At 54.6% G+C, this 15,466-nt stretch overlaps 2 protein-coding genes and 1 long non-coding RNA gene across 6 annotated transcripts in view; 1 reads left to right on the forward strand and 2 right to left on the reverse strand.

The window, feature by feature from the left end:
* LOC105496766 (solute carrier family 38 member 8) overlaps window positions 1-4,814 on the reverse strand; it is a 35,781-nt gene extending 30,967 nt beyond the window's left edge. The window contains exons 1-3 of one of the 3 annotated variants that reach the window (XM_011767351.3): window positions 4,444-4,814; window positions 3,634-3,707; window positions 3,034-3,224 (exon numbers count right to left, since the gene is read on the reverse strand). In XM_011767351.3, the coding sequence (XP_011765653.1) occupies window positions 3,034-3,222 (189 nt within the window). In that variant the 5' untranslated portion in view covers window positions 3,223-3,224; window positions 3,634-3,707; window positions 4,444-4,814. The other 2 variants (XM_011767352.3, XM_011767353.3) reach the window with 2 other exon arrangements.
* A 271-nt stretch (window positions 4,815-5,085) lies between these two features.
* LOC105496765 (uncharacterized) lies at window positions 5,086-11,972 on the forward strand. 2 transcript variants are annotated; one of them, XR_011616625.1, is made up of 4 exons: window positions 5,086-5,192; window positions 5,527-5,606; window positions 5,750-5,878; window positions 11,687-11,972. It is a non-coding gene; the product is annotated as an uncharacterized lncRNA (long non-coding RNA). The 2 variants fall into 2 exon arrangements; XR_011616626.1 differs by having other exon boundaries at window positions 11,693-11,972.
* Window positions 11,973-13,299: 1,327 nt separating this feature from the next.
* The window catches only part of LOC105496763 (membrane bound transcription factor peptidase, site 1), a 65,187-nt gene continuing 63,020 nt past the window's right edge, over window positions 13,300-15,466 (reverse strand). Inside the window, exon 23 of the mRNA XM_011767349.2 lies at window positions 13,300-14,184. Within this exon, the coding sequence (XP_011765651.1) occupies window positions 13,988-14,184 (197 nt within the window). The 3' untranslated portion in view covers window positions 13,300-13,987. The remainder of the gene's footprint in view (window positions 14,185-15,466) is intronic.

The following is a 15,466-nucleotide window of genomic DNA, read 5'->3' on the forward strand; positions in this document are numbered from 1 at the left end:
TATTGGAAACAGTTTTTGCAGATGTCCACAAGGAAAACCTAAGTGAAAAACCGTTCTGCCTATGTCATTAAGGATCTTGAGGTGAGGTCATCTTGGATCTGGTGGGTCCTCAACCCAATGAGGTGTGTCCTTGTAGAGACAGAGGAGGAGGAGGCAGAGATTGGAGTCATGCGGCCACAAAGCCAAGGAGCACCTGGAGCCACCAGGAGCTGGAAGAGCCTTTGGAGGGAGCGAGGCCCTGCTGACACCTTCATGTCAGACTCCTGACCTCCAGAACTGTGAGAAAATACATTTCCAGTGTTCTAAGCCCTCCTTTTTGTGGTAATGTTATAGCAGCCCCAGGAAACGGACACATCCAATTCTAAAATATTGAGGGATTTCTCCAATGCCCTCTCACCCAGGTTCTAAGCTCCGTGAAGACTGGGCAGTGTCCTTTTTTCTATTTTGCCCCAGAGAAGGACCTGACAAACGCAGACACTCAGAAAACATCTGTGGTTGAAAGGCAGGGGCGCCGGGTGCTGTGGTTCATGCCTGTAATCCCAGCACTTTGGGAGTCCGAGGCGGTGGATCACATGAGGTCAGGAGATCGAGACCATCCTGGCCAACACAGTGAAACCCTATCTCTACTAAAAACACAAAAAACTAGCCGGGTGTAGTAGCATGTGCCTATAGTCCCAGCTACCCGGGAGGGAGGCTGAGGCAGGAGAATCGCTTGAACCTGGGAGGCAGAGGTTGCAGGGAGCCGAGATCACGCCATTGCACTCCAGCCTGGGCAAGAGTGAGACTATCAAAAAAGAAAGAAAGGAAAAAAAAGAAAAAAAAAAAAAGAAAAAAAAAAAAAGAGGCAGGGGAAGGTGTGGGTGCAGGGAGACTCACGGTGAGCCATCCCTGGAGGATACGGTCACCACAAGAGGGACTGAGCCTCCGGGCAGCAGAACTGCAAGGAGCCCCGGCCACCGTGCCAGACCCAGCCCCTCCATAGGTCCCAAGAGGGGGTTTGTCCATTTTCATCAAATGTCTCCCATCTAAGTACGAATCAGGCCTGACCCTGCTTAGTGAGATCAGATGAGATCGGGTGCATTCAGGGTGGTATGGCCCTAGACTGTTTTCATCAAATGTCACTAAACCTCCAACCCTAATGAGTCAGGCTTCCAACCTCTGCCCACTGACTTCACGTTTAAATGCTCCCCATGCAGAAGCCTCACAAGCTAAGTGGAGGGAAGCAGCCTCCCCCAAATCTTCCGTCGTTCAGTGACATCACCCCAGCCCACCTCCATCTCCCCGGCAGCCCTGGAGGCTGAAGGAACAACTTGGAGTGGCGGGAGCTTGTCAACAGCCAGCCTGGCTCCTCTACTCTGCCATGAGTTTCCACTTATTCATGTCCGGGTTTCCTTCTCAAGTCTGCTGAGCGAAGGGATCTCGAGCTCATCCTAAGCAAAACGAAACAGCCGTTTGCCCAGAGCCAAGTCACAAACGCGGTCTCAGGCCTATCCAGCCCTGCAGGGCCAGCATCTGATTTCAGCAAGATCTGCAGGAGATGCCTGCATGGTGCTCACGGAGCAGGGATCCCCCTTCTCTGGCTCATGGCCATTCCTGCTACCCAGGGATTGGCCACGGCCCTACCCCCAAGCCCCGACTGCCTCACCCTGGGCCTTCTGTGGCTTGAGATCCGGTTTCTCCCTCGTTGCCGTAAGGGCAGCCTTCCTGACGCACTAGTCCCAACACAGGCGTGCCGCCCCCTCACGTGCACCTCAGGAAGCTCTTACCATTTCCAATGGGGCTCAGTGCAAAGGTCACCTCCTCCGAGAGGCTTCCGACCACACTGTGTTGTATCATCCCCCCATCCCCAGAGACACATGACCCTCCCAGCATGATCCACCATCTGAAGCTGATGACATGCATCTTGTCTGACCTCCCGTTAGAACAAAGTTCCATGAGGACAGGGACCGCACTGCCTCGTCCATCCTAGGCCAGGCACGGGGCAGGCGCTCGCCAATGCCAGGGGTGGCATGGGTTACACCCGACACTGCAGTTTCCAGACACGAAGAGCCTCAGGGCACACAGTTGGAACTCAGCCATTATCCACCAGCTGCTATAAAACATGTGAGATAAAACCCGCCAAAGAGCTCACCACAAAATGTAGCAATTCATTCCATCAGCCACGGGGAAAAGCATCTTAGAAAATAAAGCTGTGCTCATGAGTGGCTCTCCCACAGCAAAAAGAGCGCGGCGTCCGCGCTTCCCCAGAAGGGAATCCCGGCTCTGCACCTGGCAGGCAGAAGAGCCGAACATCCGACACCAAACAAGGCTGGCCCGGCTCTGCGTGGGGAGTATGGGGGTGTCACACCAGTTAACGGCTCAATCTGCACACAGCAGTCCAGCTTTGTTTTTGTTTGAGATGGAGTCTCACTTTGTCGCCCAGGCTGGAGTGCAGTGGCACAATCTCAGCTCACTGCAACCTCTGCGTCCCAAGTTCAAGCGATTCTCCTGACTCGGCCTCCTGAGTAGCTTGGATCATAGGTGCCCACCACCACACCCGGCTAATTTTTTTATTTTCAGTAGAGACAGGGTTTCACCATGTTGGCCAGCCTAGCCTTGAACTCCTGAGCTTAGCTGATCCGTCCACCTTGGCCTCCCAAAGGGCTGTGATTACAGGCGTGGGCCACCATGCCTGGCTCAGCTTTAGTTTTTGAGCTGAGACCAGCAGGCAAGAAAGAGCAGCTGACCAGGCAGGGTGCCCAGAGAGCCTCCTTCCCGGGTGAAATGTCCACTTCACAGACGGAGCTGCGACGCCTCTAGCTCCATCCCAGGAGCTGTGTATCAGACATCACCGGGGCCCATAGGGGATATTCTCGCCCCAGGGCTACAGTGGGATTATCTTCTCCCCTCATTAGCTGAGCAGGATAGCAGTTAAAACCCCGAAGCTATAGCTTACAGGACACGCAACTCCGCAGAAGCAATGCAGAGAACCCCACCCAGAAAAGCCAAAGCCACCTCGTACCCGTCCCCTGGACTCACTTCCCGGGGACTTACCAGCTCCACCAGGAAGGCAGGGACCACGCCGCCCGCTTTGGAGAAGGCCCAGGGGAAGTTGAGCAGGCCAGCTCCCAGCGCGGACTTCATGAGGATGAAGACGGCACCCATTGAGGACAGAGTGGCAGCGGCCGCGGCAGGGTGAGACTTTTCTGGAAGGTCTCTGCTTCCTGGGGTCTGTCCCTCCATGGCTAGAGGCAGCAGAACGGTGGAGAGAAAGCATGACCTTCACGCTTTCTTCCCTCCCTAAGTTCTAGGTATCCTTATTTCTCTCCCCAACTCAGTGAGAGCTCCCTGAGCCGCTCTCGCCCGCTTCCTTGGCAGCGGCTCCCGTTTTCCAAAGGGTGCTGCATGCATCTGCCTGTGACTTCTGGTCCCCCTTCCTCTCCCCCATTCCCTACCTACATTATTCTCACTCCTGCCCTCCCACTAGACCCCAAAACCACCTCACCCCTTCCCCCCTCTCTCTTCTCCCAAACCCCCAACCTTCCTCATCCCCATCAATCCTCTCTCCCCACATTCCCATCCACCTCCTTTGCTTCCAGCCAAACTTCTGTACAGACAGAGCCCCAGTCCCTGGTCCTGACCACCAAATCCAACCTTTAAGGTGCCAGACAGTCCTTGGCTGTTGGGGATGGGACTCAGGCTCACTCCAGGTGGCTCAGCTGCATTTCCTGGGGCCAGAGGGGTGGGAGAAGGAAGATTCTAGTTTGGAGGGGTGGGTGAGTCATTCATTAAAGGAGCCCCAGCTAGTGTGTGTCAGAGTCAGGCCCCTCCACACCTAGGAGGACAGCAACAAGTGGTCAGGGCCATGGGTCCCAAGAATTTGCAGCTTTTGAGACTTCTGACCTGAGCAAGGAAGGCTTAAGACTCCCGCCTTTCTCCAGCCCCCTGCAGGCCCGGCCCCGGGGGTGGAGCTTTCTCAGCTGCCCTGGAGGGTGACAGGGAGCTCAGCTAGTAGCAACATGGGGCCGGGGAGCAGGCACCATGATCTCATGGCAGCTTCTGCAGCACCTCCAACCTCAGCTGCCTCTCCGAGGCCCCCAGCCCAAGGGAAGGGGTGTGAAAAGCGCACTGAGCCCAGCCTCCTCAGCTGCAGAACAGGCTCCACCGTCTGCAGGTGCTGCCTCCAACGTGGCTTCCTTTACCTCCTCCGCCCAACTCCAGCAGGTGTGCCTGAGAGCTAATCCCATGCACACGAGTCACCCACGGGGCTTGTTGAAAGCTTGGAGGCGGCGGCGGCTGCTGGTCCCTAGGCCACGCTTGAGTAGTGAGACATCTCTCCAAACTGATACGTGGTTAGCTAAGGGGCCGGAATATCCGAGACGGCCCCGTTCCGGAAAATGCTGGCACATGCAGGTCAGATCTGGAATTTGACTGTTTATTCCCGGAACCCAGGCTCCTTCTCACCCGCATTCTTAAACGCCAGTTTGCATCAGAATCCGTCGGAGGGCTTGTTCAAACAGACCACCAGGCCCCAACCCGTGTTTCTGACTGAGCAGCTCCGGGTCGGGGGCGGGGCCGGGGCACCTGCCTTTCTAACGGGTTCCCAGGTGACTCCAATGCTGCTGGTTCGGACCCTTGTTGAGAAGCACTGCTTTCAGTTAAACATTTTCAATGCCCAGAGTCCCCCGCTGCATCTAATCAGTCCTTATCTGTCCCACACCAGATCATCCCCAAAGGCTTCTTTTTCATGTGGTTTCTAACGGTCTCAACCCCCTGACTCCTGTCACCTTCTGATGAGCTGGCAGGTTCCAACCTCTGTGGCTCACACAACGGCTGCTCCATGAATGCCCAACCATCAGAGTCGGTGGCTGGCTTCTCAGCAGGGACAAGTAAAGGGAGCCGGGATTGCAGTCCCGGAGTTCGAGGCTGGACAGTGACCCGGATGGCACTGACGCCACTGCTGCTTAAGTGTGCTGCTGAGAACCCGGCCTGGATAAGGTCACGTGGATTCCCAAGCACGTGTCCCCACTGTTCCCCCCCAACTCCCACCCCGCACCAAGCAGGAACTGGGCTCAGGCAGGTGGAGCACGTGGCTCACAGCATCACAGCTGACAAGCAACAAGGCTGGGATTCACCCTGAGTCAGGCTCCTTTCAGAGGCTGCAATGTCCCAGGGCCGCCGGCCCCACAAGGATTCTGACAGTGCCTGAATGAGTGAGTGTGTGAGAGAATGAATGAATGAAAACACAGACGCCAGAAAAGAAAGGAAAGGGAGCGTCATTTGATTGTTCCCCTGTATTAGGCTCCTGAGGCTGCCAACACAGACTCGGGCTTAGAACAACAGAAAGTTATTCTGTTACGGTCTTGGAGGCCAGAAGCTGGTCGAGGTATAAATGGGGACATGCTCCCTCTGGACGCCATGGAGGGAGGATCCTTCCTGCCTCTTCCAGCTCCTGGGGGCTCAGGCACTCCCTGGCTTGTGACTGCATCGCTGCCGTCTCTGCCAGCATCATCTTCCCACGCTTTCTCCTCTGTCTTCTCTTTTCAGGAAGGCCCACCCGGATAATCCAAGATGATCCCATGTCAAGATCCTTAATTATATCTGCAAAGACCCTTTTTCCAAATAAGGTAACAGTCACAGGCTCCAGGACATGGCATAAATATGTCTACTGGGGGCCACCATCCAGCCCATTACACCCCTCACATCTGAGATCTGAGTTCTCATCAGTCATTCAACAAACACTGATTGACTGAGCACCTACTGTATGCAGGCACTGGAGCTCAAAGGTGAAAGAGAAGGCTCCTCCAGAGAAGAGGACGGTCCCGTGGGGAGCTCACGATGAGACAAGCCACCCCAGCCCAATGGGAGAAGGACTGGACTATGATACCCGAGAATGAAGGTGAATCTGGAGGAGCTTCCTGGAGGTGTGTGGGCTGAGGGAATGTCTGTGCACCATTGGTGAAGGGCTGGGAGGATGTTCTGGGAAGTGGAGACTCCAGTGGCAGGTGCATGAGCCAGTGCTCCCGGGAAGGGCCCTAGGGGACTGGGGTTCCCTAGGAGAGAGACCTACGTCAGCGCTGAGCTGGGAAAAGGCTTAAACTCTGTGTCTCACTTGCTGGAGGGTCACTAAACCGTGTGGAGATGGCACTGGACACAGCAGGGAAGGCGGGGGCTGCGGGTGACACTGCAGGCAGGGCCTGTGCACTGCCCAGGCTGCAAGAGGGCGGGGGCCACACGGAGTATTCACACAGCTCTCCCCGGCCTGCCACAGAGGCCAAGTCAGTCCCACTCCCCCCACATCCAGCCTCCTGAGAAAGGAGATAAAGGGCCCTTCATCGGCGGCTGGGGGCTTTGTAGTCCTTAATCTCCACTTGGGGCTGGGGGGACACTTCCCTGTCCCTGCCGGTGGGTCCCTCATTAGCGGTCCATTAACGTGCATGACTTAGAAATTGGCCACTGGGCTGTGAAATTCCAGGCAATGGGGAAAACCTCTTAATTCGGAGGAGCTTTGATATCCACTCTCTGCCGGCCTCACAGGGCTGCGTGACCTTTCCCTGCTGGGCCCCATCTGCAGCCGGTGGGCCGGCGGGCGGGCGGCCACCCTCTGCTTAGTCGGCCCAGCCCACCCAGACCTGACACTGGCTCCAGTGCAGCAGGAGCACAAGAAGGCCACACAGAGGTGCCCGTGTGGATGCTGCCGGCCGTGGCCCACACTGCACCCTGCACAGGAAAGCCCAGCACGGGGTGGCCTCTCTCCCCTGTGGTGTGGGGACCCACCCCACCAAGGGAGCTCCTGAGGACCCCTCCCTTCCTCCCTCAGAGTCTGTGTCAGGTGACAGGCTTAGGAACTTTCACAACAAAGTGGACTCTGATAGTTTCCCAGACCTTTCTGCTCATGTCTGATAGAAAATTCTGGCTCACACAGAGGCAGGCGGATCACCTGAGATCAGGAGTTCAAGGCCAACCTGGCCAACATGGCGAAACTCCTGTGTCTACTAAAACGACAAATATTAGCTGGGCGTGGTGGCGGGCACCTGTAATCCCAGCTACTCAGAAGGCTGAGGCAGGAGAATCACCTGAACCTGGGAGGTGGAGGTTGCAGTAAGCCGAGATCGTACCATTGCACTCTAGGCAGGGCGACAAGAGTGAAACTCCATCTCAAAAACAAAAAACAAAACAAAAACAAACCCAGAAAATTCCAGAGAACAGATAAGGGCAGGCCTCAGGAGCTAGCCGGCTGCAGCACATGGTATCGTCACCCTGGCTCTGGGGTCTCAGGCCTGAGCCTCCCTCGGGTCACCTGCGAAATGGGAGGACACAGGCACCTGCTCTCTGGGGCCGTCAGGAGGGCCCGTGGAAGGTGCGCACAGCCCGGGAGTGGCACGTGGCAGCTGCTGAGCTTGGAAAGGAAGTGTGTGCCATACTCCATTATCCAAATTTCCGTTTTCACTTAGGCCCAATTCGGAGCTTCTAGAACAGAATCCTGAACCTTAGCTATGCAAGAACTGCCTTGGGACTTTTCACACTCCAGATGCCAGGCACACCCGCAGAGCTGCACATTAAACTGGCCCGGGGTGGCACTAGGCGTCAGAATTTTTTTTTTTTTTTTTTTTTTTTTTGAGACAAGAGTCTCACTCTGTTGCCCGGGCTGGAGTGCAGTGGCACGATCTCGACTCACTGCAGCCTCTGCCTCCCGGGTTCAAGCCATTCCCCTGCCTCAGCCTCCCAAGTAGCTGGGATTGCAGATGTGCACCACCATGCCCAGCTAATTTTTGTATTTTTGGTAAAGATGTGATTTCACCATGTTGGCCAGGCTGGTCTCGAACTCCGGACTTCAGGTGATCTGCCCGCTTCGGCCTCCCAAAGTGCTGGGATTATGGGCAGTCAGAATTTCTACGAACCTCCCTCAGGAGGGTCTACCGTGCTGTGAGGGTAGAAAACCGTTTTTAGGGCCTCCCGCTGACCCTGCTGTCCCCGAAACTGAAGCCCCTCCTTTCTCCGAAGCTCTCAGCCCCGGGCCTGGCCCGCCAAGGCTGCTTAGTAAGCAGCTCAGCAAGCCCAGTATGTTGGAGCAGAGCTGGCGTCTACCTTCTCAGATGGCAGAGGGACCCCACCTGCAGCAATTGCCAGGGACCCAAAGTCCTGGGATGGGAGACAGATGTCACAGGCCCAAAGTCCTGGGATGGGAGACAGATGTCACAGGCCCAAAGTCCTGGGATGGGAGACAAGATGTCACAGGGATAGAGAAACCGTTTGTGGTTGGTGAAATGATGGCCTCAAAGGTGTCCTCATCCCAACCTCCAGGCCCTGTATGTTACCCCACATGGCAAAAAGGGGCATCACAGATGAGATCGGGGACCTTGTGGGGAGGGACCCTGGGCTACCCAGGTGGGCTCTGTATGTAATCAGTGTCCTTCTAACACGGATGCAGGAGGGGCCAGAGGTCAGAGAGGAGAGAGTGGCGTGGAGACAGCAGCAGAGGCTACATGGGTGTGCTTGGAGGAGGGAGGAGGGGCCACTGGATGCTGGCAAAGGCAGGGAAATGGGTTGTCACCCCGGGCTTCAGGAAGGAAGCAGCCCTGCCAACACCTTGATTTTAGGCCAGTGAGCCTGAATTTGCACTTCCAACCTCTGGAACCGTAGGAGCATAAATATGTTTTAAGCCACTGAATTTGTGGTAGTTTGTCCAGGTGGCCGTAGGACCCACACACACCCGCATCCTGAATTCCGATCCTTGAGCAGCTCTGAGAGGACAAGCTGGTGGGCTCTGCATCCTGAATTCCGACCCTTGGGCAGCTCTGAGGACAGGCCTATGGGCTCCCTCTGGGCTCAGCAGCAGAAGCTAGGTCCCTCAGGAGACACAGTCACAGGGCACAGGCCTTGTCACATCCTGCAGTCCCCGCCTGGGGCCTGTCTCCAGAGCTGCAGTCAGGGGGTGAACTGTGGGAGTGAAAGCAAGAATCCTTCAGGCTCACTCTCCTCCTGCCACTGTGTCCAATGGAGAAAACACAGGGGGTGCAGCGGGGGTCGGTCAGCAGCCAACACGGGCCGGGGGCAGAGGGCAGGGAGGAGGGCATGGTGCCAGGGCTGAGCCCACAGGGTCTTCATCCATGGGGTTCTGACCCCTTGGGTCCACACTGACACTGGGGGTCAGAAGGGCACAAGAACCTCTTCCAGGTTCTAAGCCAGGACTCCCAAGGGGGCCGCCTGTCGACAAGAATCTCCTGCGGAGGGAGCGTGTGTGTTAAGAGTTAACATGACATAAAATTTACTTTAACTCCATCTGGGGCTTACCATTTTAGAGTGTGCAGTCCAGTGGCTTTAAGTACTCACAATGTTGTGCCAGTATCACCACTATTTCATTCCAGAACATTTTCAACAGCCCCAAAGGCACATCCCTTCCCCCAGCTCCTGGCAACCACTGATCGACTTCCTGTTTTTGTGCAATCTGTTTACTGTGGATATTTCATCATACATGATGTGGCCTTCTGTGTCTGGCTTCTTTTACTCAGCATGTTCTTGGGGTTCCCTCACTTGGGAGCATGTGTGACAACTTCGTTTCTTTTTATGGCCGTGTTCAATGGCATGGAGAGGCCACCTTTGTCCATGTGGCCATCACTGCTGGGCGTGTGTGCTGGCCCCGCCTTCTGGCTACTTCGAGTAGTGCAGGTGGGAACTTCCGCACAGAGGTCTTTGAACAGCTTGGTTTCAGTTCTCTTGAGCAGAGGCTTAGGGATTGTTGGGGCACAGCTCCAGTCGCTGTTTGCTCTGGGGAGCTTTTAAAAGAGATTCCTAGTCCCTTCCCAAGGAACAGATGATCTAGTCAAGCTGGGGTGAGGCCGGGGATCTGTATTTCTAGCACACTTACCTGCAATGCCTCCTTGTTACCAGCAAATGAAACCAATATTCCATGAGTTAATATCCAATTAAGGGGGTGGCACCAGCCATGTTTTTAATTAAGAATTTCAATATTTCTCTAGAAATGTCTATCTGATCTGTATATAAAAAGAGAGACAAACCTTTTGCATATCCTTGACTCTGTATTTTGTGTCCTGTGAAATCAAAGTCTAAGTTAACCCTCGCGTTATTTCCAGTAGGCAGCACCCTCCCCCGCCAGGGAGGGAGGCAGCCTGGCAGTGAGGGCTTCAGAGCTCAGGCCTAGGCCAGCCCTGGGGTTTCTCCTGAAAAATGGATCTGAGAGCCCTGGGTGGGATCATGTCCACAAACCATTGGCCTGAGGCACAGAGAGGAGGGCTCAGCAGGTCCCAGGGCCGTCACTGTGGGCCAGGCTCACCTACTGTGCGTGGCATTCCCTGGAGGTCTCCTCGGAGCCATCGTATGTGGGACATGCTCTGCACGGAAAGGACAAGTGTGTGTGCAAAGGAAGATCTAGACTTGAGTGTCCTGTACAGGGGAGGGGGCCAAAGGGGGAGTCACTATTTGCATCTCATCTTAAAGATTCCTGTAGTCGGGGCCACTGCGTGAGTCTCCAGAGAGAGCCAGGGCGAAGGATGACACCTGACGCCGCTCAGGGTCCCCAGGCCCCCTGTGAACCCCAGGTCTATCTGTGGCTGTGGCTGGTTGGTCTTTTTTGTTCTTTGTTTTTTTTTTTGGTAGAGACAGAGTCTTGCTTACGTTGGCTGGGCTAGCCTCAAGTGATCCTCCTGCTTCGGCCACCCAGTGTTGGGATTACAGGCAGAGTCACTGCCAGCTGGCCTTTTCTGGCTTGTTAAAAAGATGTAGCTGTTCACTCGGACAATGAGAGTCTACGCCAGGGGCAAAAAGGAATCCTTTCGAAGTGGGGGTTGGCCCAGCCGAGGACCACATGAGTGGGCCCAGGTGACAGAACGTGGCCTCAACCTCCAGGCACGTGTGTCCCTGTAATGGCTGACATCAGCACTGGCTGTCAGGCACACGGCTAAGCACACAGCCTGGGTAACACCACACACCCAACACACAGCACTCGGTGGTGTGGAGGCCCCTGGCTAGGGCCCACAGCAGGAGTGGCCGGGCTGAACTGGACCCAGGCAGCTTGAATCTAGGGCCAGGGCCATGACATCCTCTCCAGGACCTCCAAGGCAGACCCCGGAATCCCACGGCTGCCCCCCAGCAAGGGGGCGTCCCTCCAGGGCCTGTTCTGTTGGGTGGCACATGTGAATGCCAGACCCAGTCACCTCAGCAGACCACATAGATCTGGTTCCTCCCGGAGACCTAATCCCCCTTCTACCTAAACTCTCCACCAGGGGGCATTCTCTCCAGGCTCACCCTCACCTGCTCCTTTACTCAATCCTCTCAGACTCTGTCCCAAGGCCCCCCAGCATCTAGGTATCCTGTTGGTGTGTCACTGTCCCTTTAGAGAGAGACAGACATGGGGCATCACACAGACACCAGCAGGAGAGAACACGGGTTAAGTACACAGGTTTTGGAACTGAGGGCAACCTCAGTTCAAATTCTGCCTTGGCTACTAGTTATATGACTGGACAAGGTGATGAGTGATCTCCAGGCTTCCGTTTCACCTGTGTGATGGGCCCAGTGATGCCCACCTTACAGTGTGTGGGGAATGAAACAAAAACATGTGTTATAACTAGCATAGCATGCCTGGCACACAGCTCCTCATGACATCATTCCGGCAACTGGACAGAAAGGGCCCTCACTTCCTGGTTCGAGGCAAAACCTTTAACATAACCCTGTCCTTTATGGTCCTGAGCACCAGACAGTGAGCAGCCTGCACCTGTGGAGACCTGTGAGACGAGAGGCTCCAGAGCCAACAGCATGGAAGACCCCTGTGTGGATAAGGAGAGTGGCTCAGAGCCACAGCCACCTACTAAGGACGGCAGGGCTCCTGAGTGCCAGATGCTTGCAGCCCTCGGACTGCTTGTGAGGTCCTACACCCTTCGGCCAGGAACGAATGCCTCACGGGACCTCAGCAACACATTCGGATTCCGAAGCACCAACAGCAGAGTGCAGTGACAGCCGCAAGGTGAGCACGTGACCTGCCAGGGACGAAAAGAATCACAATGGACAGACGGCCCGGCGGCTCCTCCCCTGCGTGGGCCAGGATGTTCTCTGCCCATGACCTCAGCAGCACCCTGCACGGCCTCTGCCCTCCTTCCCAGTCACCCTTGCCTTTGCTGTGTGGACTGGTGCTCGGCCAGTCAGCATACAACACCCTGTTCAGGTGGGGATCAAAGATTAACAGGCTGTCTGGGATCAGGCAATGCTTTCTCGGATATGACCCCTAATGCACAAGCAACCAAAGAAAAAACAGAAAAAATGGACTTCAAGATGAAAACCTTTTCTATTTCAAAGGATGGCATCAAGAGAGTGAAAGGCCAAAGAACAAGAGACAGTATCTGCAAGTTACATCGCTGATAAGGGACTCACCTAAGAACTCCTACAATTCAATAAAAAGACAACCCAATTAAAATATGGACAAAGGCTCTGAACAGACATTTCTCCAAGGAAGACAGACAAATGGGCAATAAACACATGAGAAGACACTCAACACTGTTAGTCTTGAGGGCAGTGCAAGTGAAAGCTGCAGTGAGACAGCGCTGCACACCCACGAGGACGGCCAGCATTTTTACAAGACGGGGAACTGCAGGTACTGACGAGGATGTGGAGAAAGTGGAGCTCTCGCACGCTGCTGGCAGGAATGCAAGATGGTGCAGCGGCTTTGGGAGCTCCTCAAAAACTTAAACACAAAGGATTTCATACCCAGGTACACTCCCAACAGAAAAAAAAAAAAACAAAAAACTACGTTCGCACAAACCCCCATACACAAATACTCAGAGCAGCGCTGTTCACAGCGGCCAAAAAAGTGGGAACACACAAATGTCCACCAGCTGAGGAAGAGAGAAACACAACTGGTCTAGCCACCCCACAGGACACTGCTCAGCCACAAGGAGGAATGAGTCTGAATACCTGCTACAGCACTGGTCAATGAACCCTGAAAACATGACACGGAGTGAAGAGAGTCAGATGCCAAGGACTCCGTACTGTGTGATCCCATTGAAAGGACATGTACAGAACCGGCCAATCCACAGACAGAGCAGCCTGGCTGCCGGTGACCTGGGGGCAGGGGATGAATGGGGGTGACTTGGGATGGGAGTGGGGTTTTCTCTGGGGTGATGGAAATGTTCTGGAAACTGCACAGCCTTGTGAGTACACCAAAAACCACTGAGCTCTACACTACAAAGTGGAGAATGTTATGTGAATTATGTCTCAATAAAAACAAAATTAGCAGGTTGATTCAGAACCCATTCCAGACTGTCATCAAAGAGAAACGGGACAAGTGGAAAGAGTCCGTTACACAGTATCTTTAAGCTTCCGACGGGTAATACATATTTATTGAAAATTTTCTTCACCGACAATGGTGAAATCAAGACCTCAAATTACAAAACATGGTGGCAGGTGATACTTACAAAAATAAAGCGAAGGTCTATGTTTCACAGATTGGTGTACGTTTCCTTCAAATCTCAGTCTGTCCTATCATTAAAAAGATCATGGAATCTATGTTGTTCCTCATGATGGAATAGTAAAAAAACCGCATTCCACTGACAAAAAAAATAGTTTTGCTTCCAAATAGCACAAGTCTTTAAAGTGACTTTTCCCAACAATAAATATAGAAAATAGCCTTTAACAAGCGTATTTTAGCTTGGTCAGGGTTGTATCATTTGTTTGGAAAGTACATCCTTCCCCTCCAGTCAGAAGACCCCAGACAGCCTTTCCAGGTTCTCCCGAGTCTTTGGTGCGCACAGCTGCCCGGGGGGAAGTCTCACTGGCAGCAGAGCCTCTGAGTCCCTCCTGACGGGACGGGACCCACAGGATTCTTCTCGATGTACCAGGAGGCTCTGCCCATCACAGGGGGCAGGCCCATGTAGAACAGACTCTAACAAACCTGCAGCTGGAAACTAGATCCCTTTTAAACCGCCACCACAGCTCAGCTCACCCACCAGCGCCGTCCGTGAAGGCTCTCTCTGGCCCTCACGGTCAGCCAGGCTGCCGGTCACACCGAAGGGGTCTTTGGCGGGTGCACCTGCTGCATGAGCTGCGGGCGCTTCACCCTGGGCTTCCTCCGCTTCGGCCTGCTCTTGGCCTTGTTGATTTGTACCACAAAGAAGGCCAGGACCACCATGGCTCCCAGGAAGGCGAAGACAGGAATGGTCTGGCCCACCTCCTGGTTGTAGCGGCCAGGCATGATCCCTGCAAGAGGACAGACGGTGAACAGGCAGGAACGCCACAGAGCTACCGTGACAGCCTTTTTCCATGACAGCTGGATTCATCAGAAACTAAATGCGAGCTAATTTCACTAGCTGGGCTTGCAGGGCATGCATCATTTTTAAGCCTTAGCTAAAGTAACCCAGGCCATCAGTAAACAGTGGATGAGAGCAAAGGGCAGTCATGTTCCCAGTCCGTGGAGAAGCCACTTCCCACGGGGTAGAGGGCTCAGTGGGCTCTCTGCTGCTCCTCCTCCCTGGGCTCCCCACAGGTGGATGATCAGGCCCAGCTCTGCTTCCATCACAACCTACCGAAGGGAGGCCCAGAGGCGCTCTGTGTTTCCCTAAAAACAAGGGAAGATGAGCACGTCTCTATCCAGGGGAGAAGGAGGGGCCTGTGGTTCCAGCTGAGTGGGAGGAGAAGAAAGGAGGCGTGGCGGAAGCAGCACCTCTGGCAGTGCCCTGCCTTTGGGGAAAGCCCTCCATGGAGGAGACGTGTGGCTGAAAACCAGGAGAGGCCATCAGAAGACCCCTGGTTCAGAATGTCAATACGATTGACTGGGCAATGCTAAGGGCTCTGGAATTTACCCTCAGCGCACCCCCTGACCTACGCACAAGGCCCTCAGGACCCTGGTACCACCACCACCATGCAGTGTCCAGGCCTGGACTGCACGGACAAGGGTGCCCCTTCCTGATCCCATTTCTGGACAATTCCTGGAACCCAGAGAAACTCCCCTTGGTAGCTGTAAACTCTTTGGAAAAGTACAGGGGACTCTAGAGCAAAAGACCTGCCCAGGTTCTGCTGGAAAGGCCTGGTACCAACTGCCCTGGGTAGTGGAGAAGAACCTGCCCCAGGCAGTCTATCGAGTTGCCCTCAGAGTCTATCGGATCCTCGCAGAGACAGACAGGATGAGACCACCCCAGCTCAGTCAAGTCCCTCCCAGGGGGAGCAGGGCAGAGAACTGGAAGGGCCTTCTGGGCTGAGAGCTGGGAGCCAGGGCGGCTGCTGCCACTGGCTGGGACCCAAACCAGCAGACAGGCGTCCTGTGAGGGACGTAATAGGTGGCTGGCAGAACTTTCATAAAGAGCGTGCAAGTTACTTTGAACATCTTTAAGTAGATCACCCGGTCGTTGTAAAAGAAATTCCAATGTGAAAATCTAGGTAGCATTTTCTAAGGGAAACAACAATCTCAATCTCTCAGGTCTGCCCTTGGTCGTGCTGGTTTGTGCCGCAAAAGAAGCCAAGAGCCAAGGCCACCACAGCTCCC

Source organism: Macaca nemestrina, chromosome 18 (genome assembly GCF_043159975.1).
Source record: "Macaca nemestrina isolate mMacNem1 chromosome 18, mMacNem.hap1, whole genome shotgun sequence".
NCBI lineage: Eukaryota > Metazoa > Chordata > Mammalia > Primates > Cercopithecidae > Macaca > Macaca nemestrina.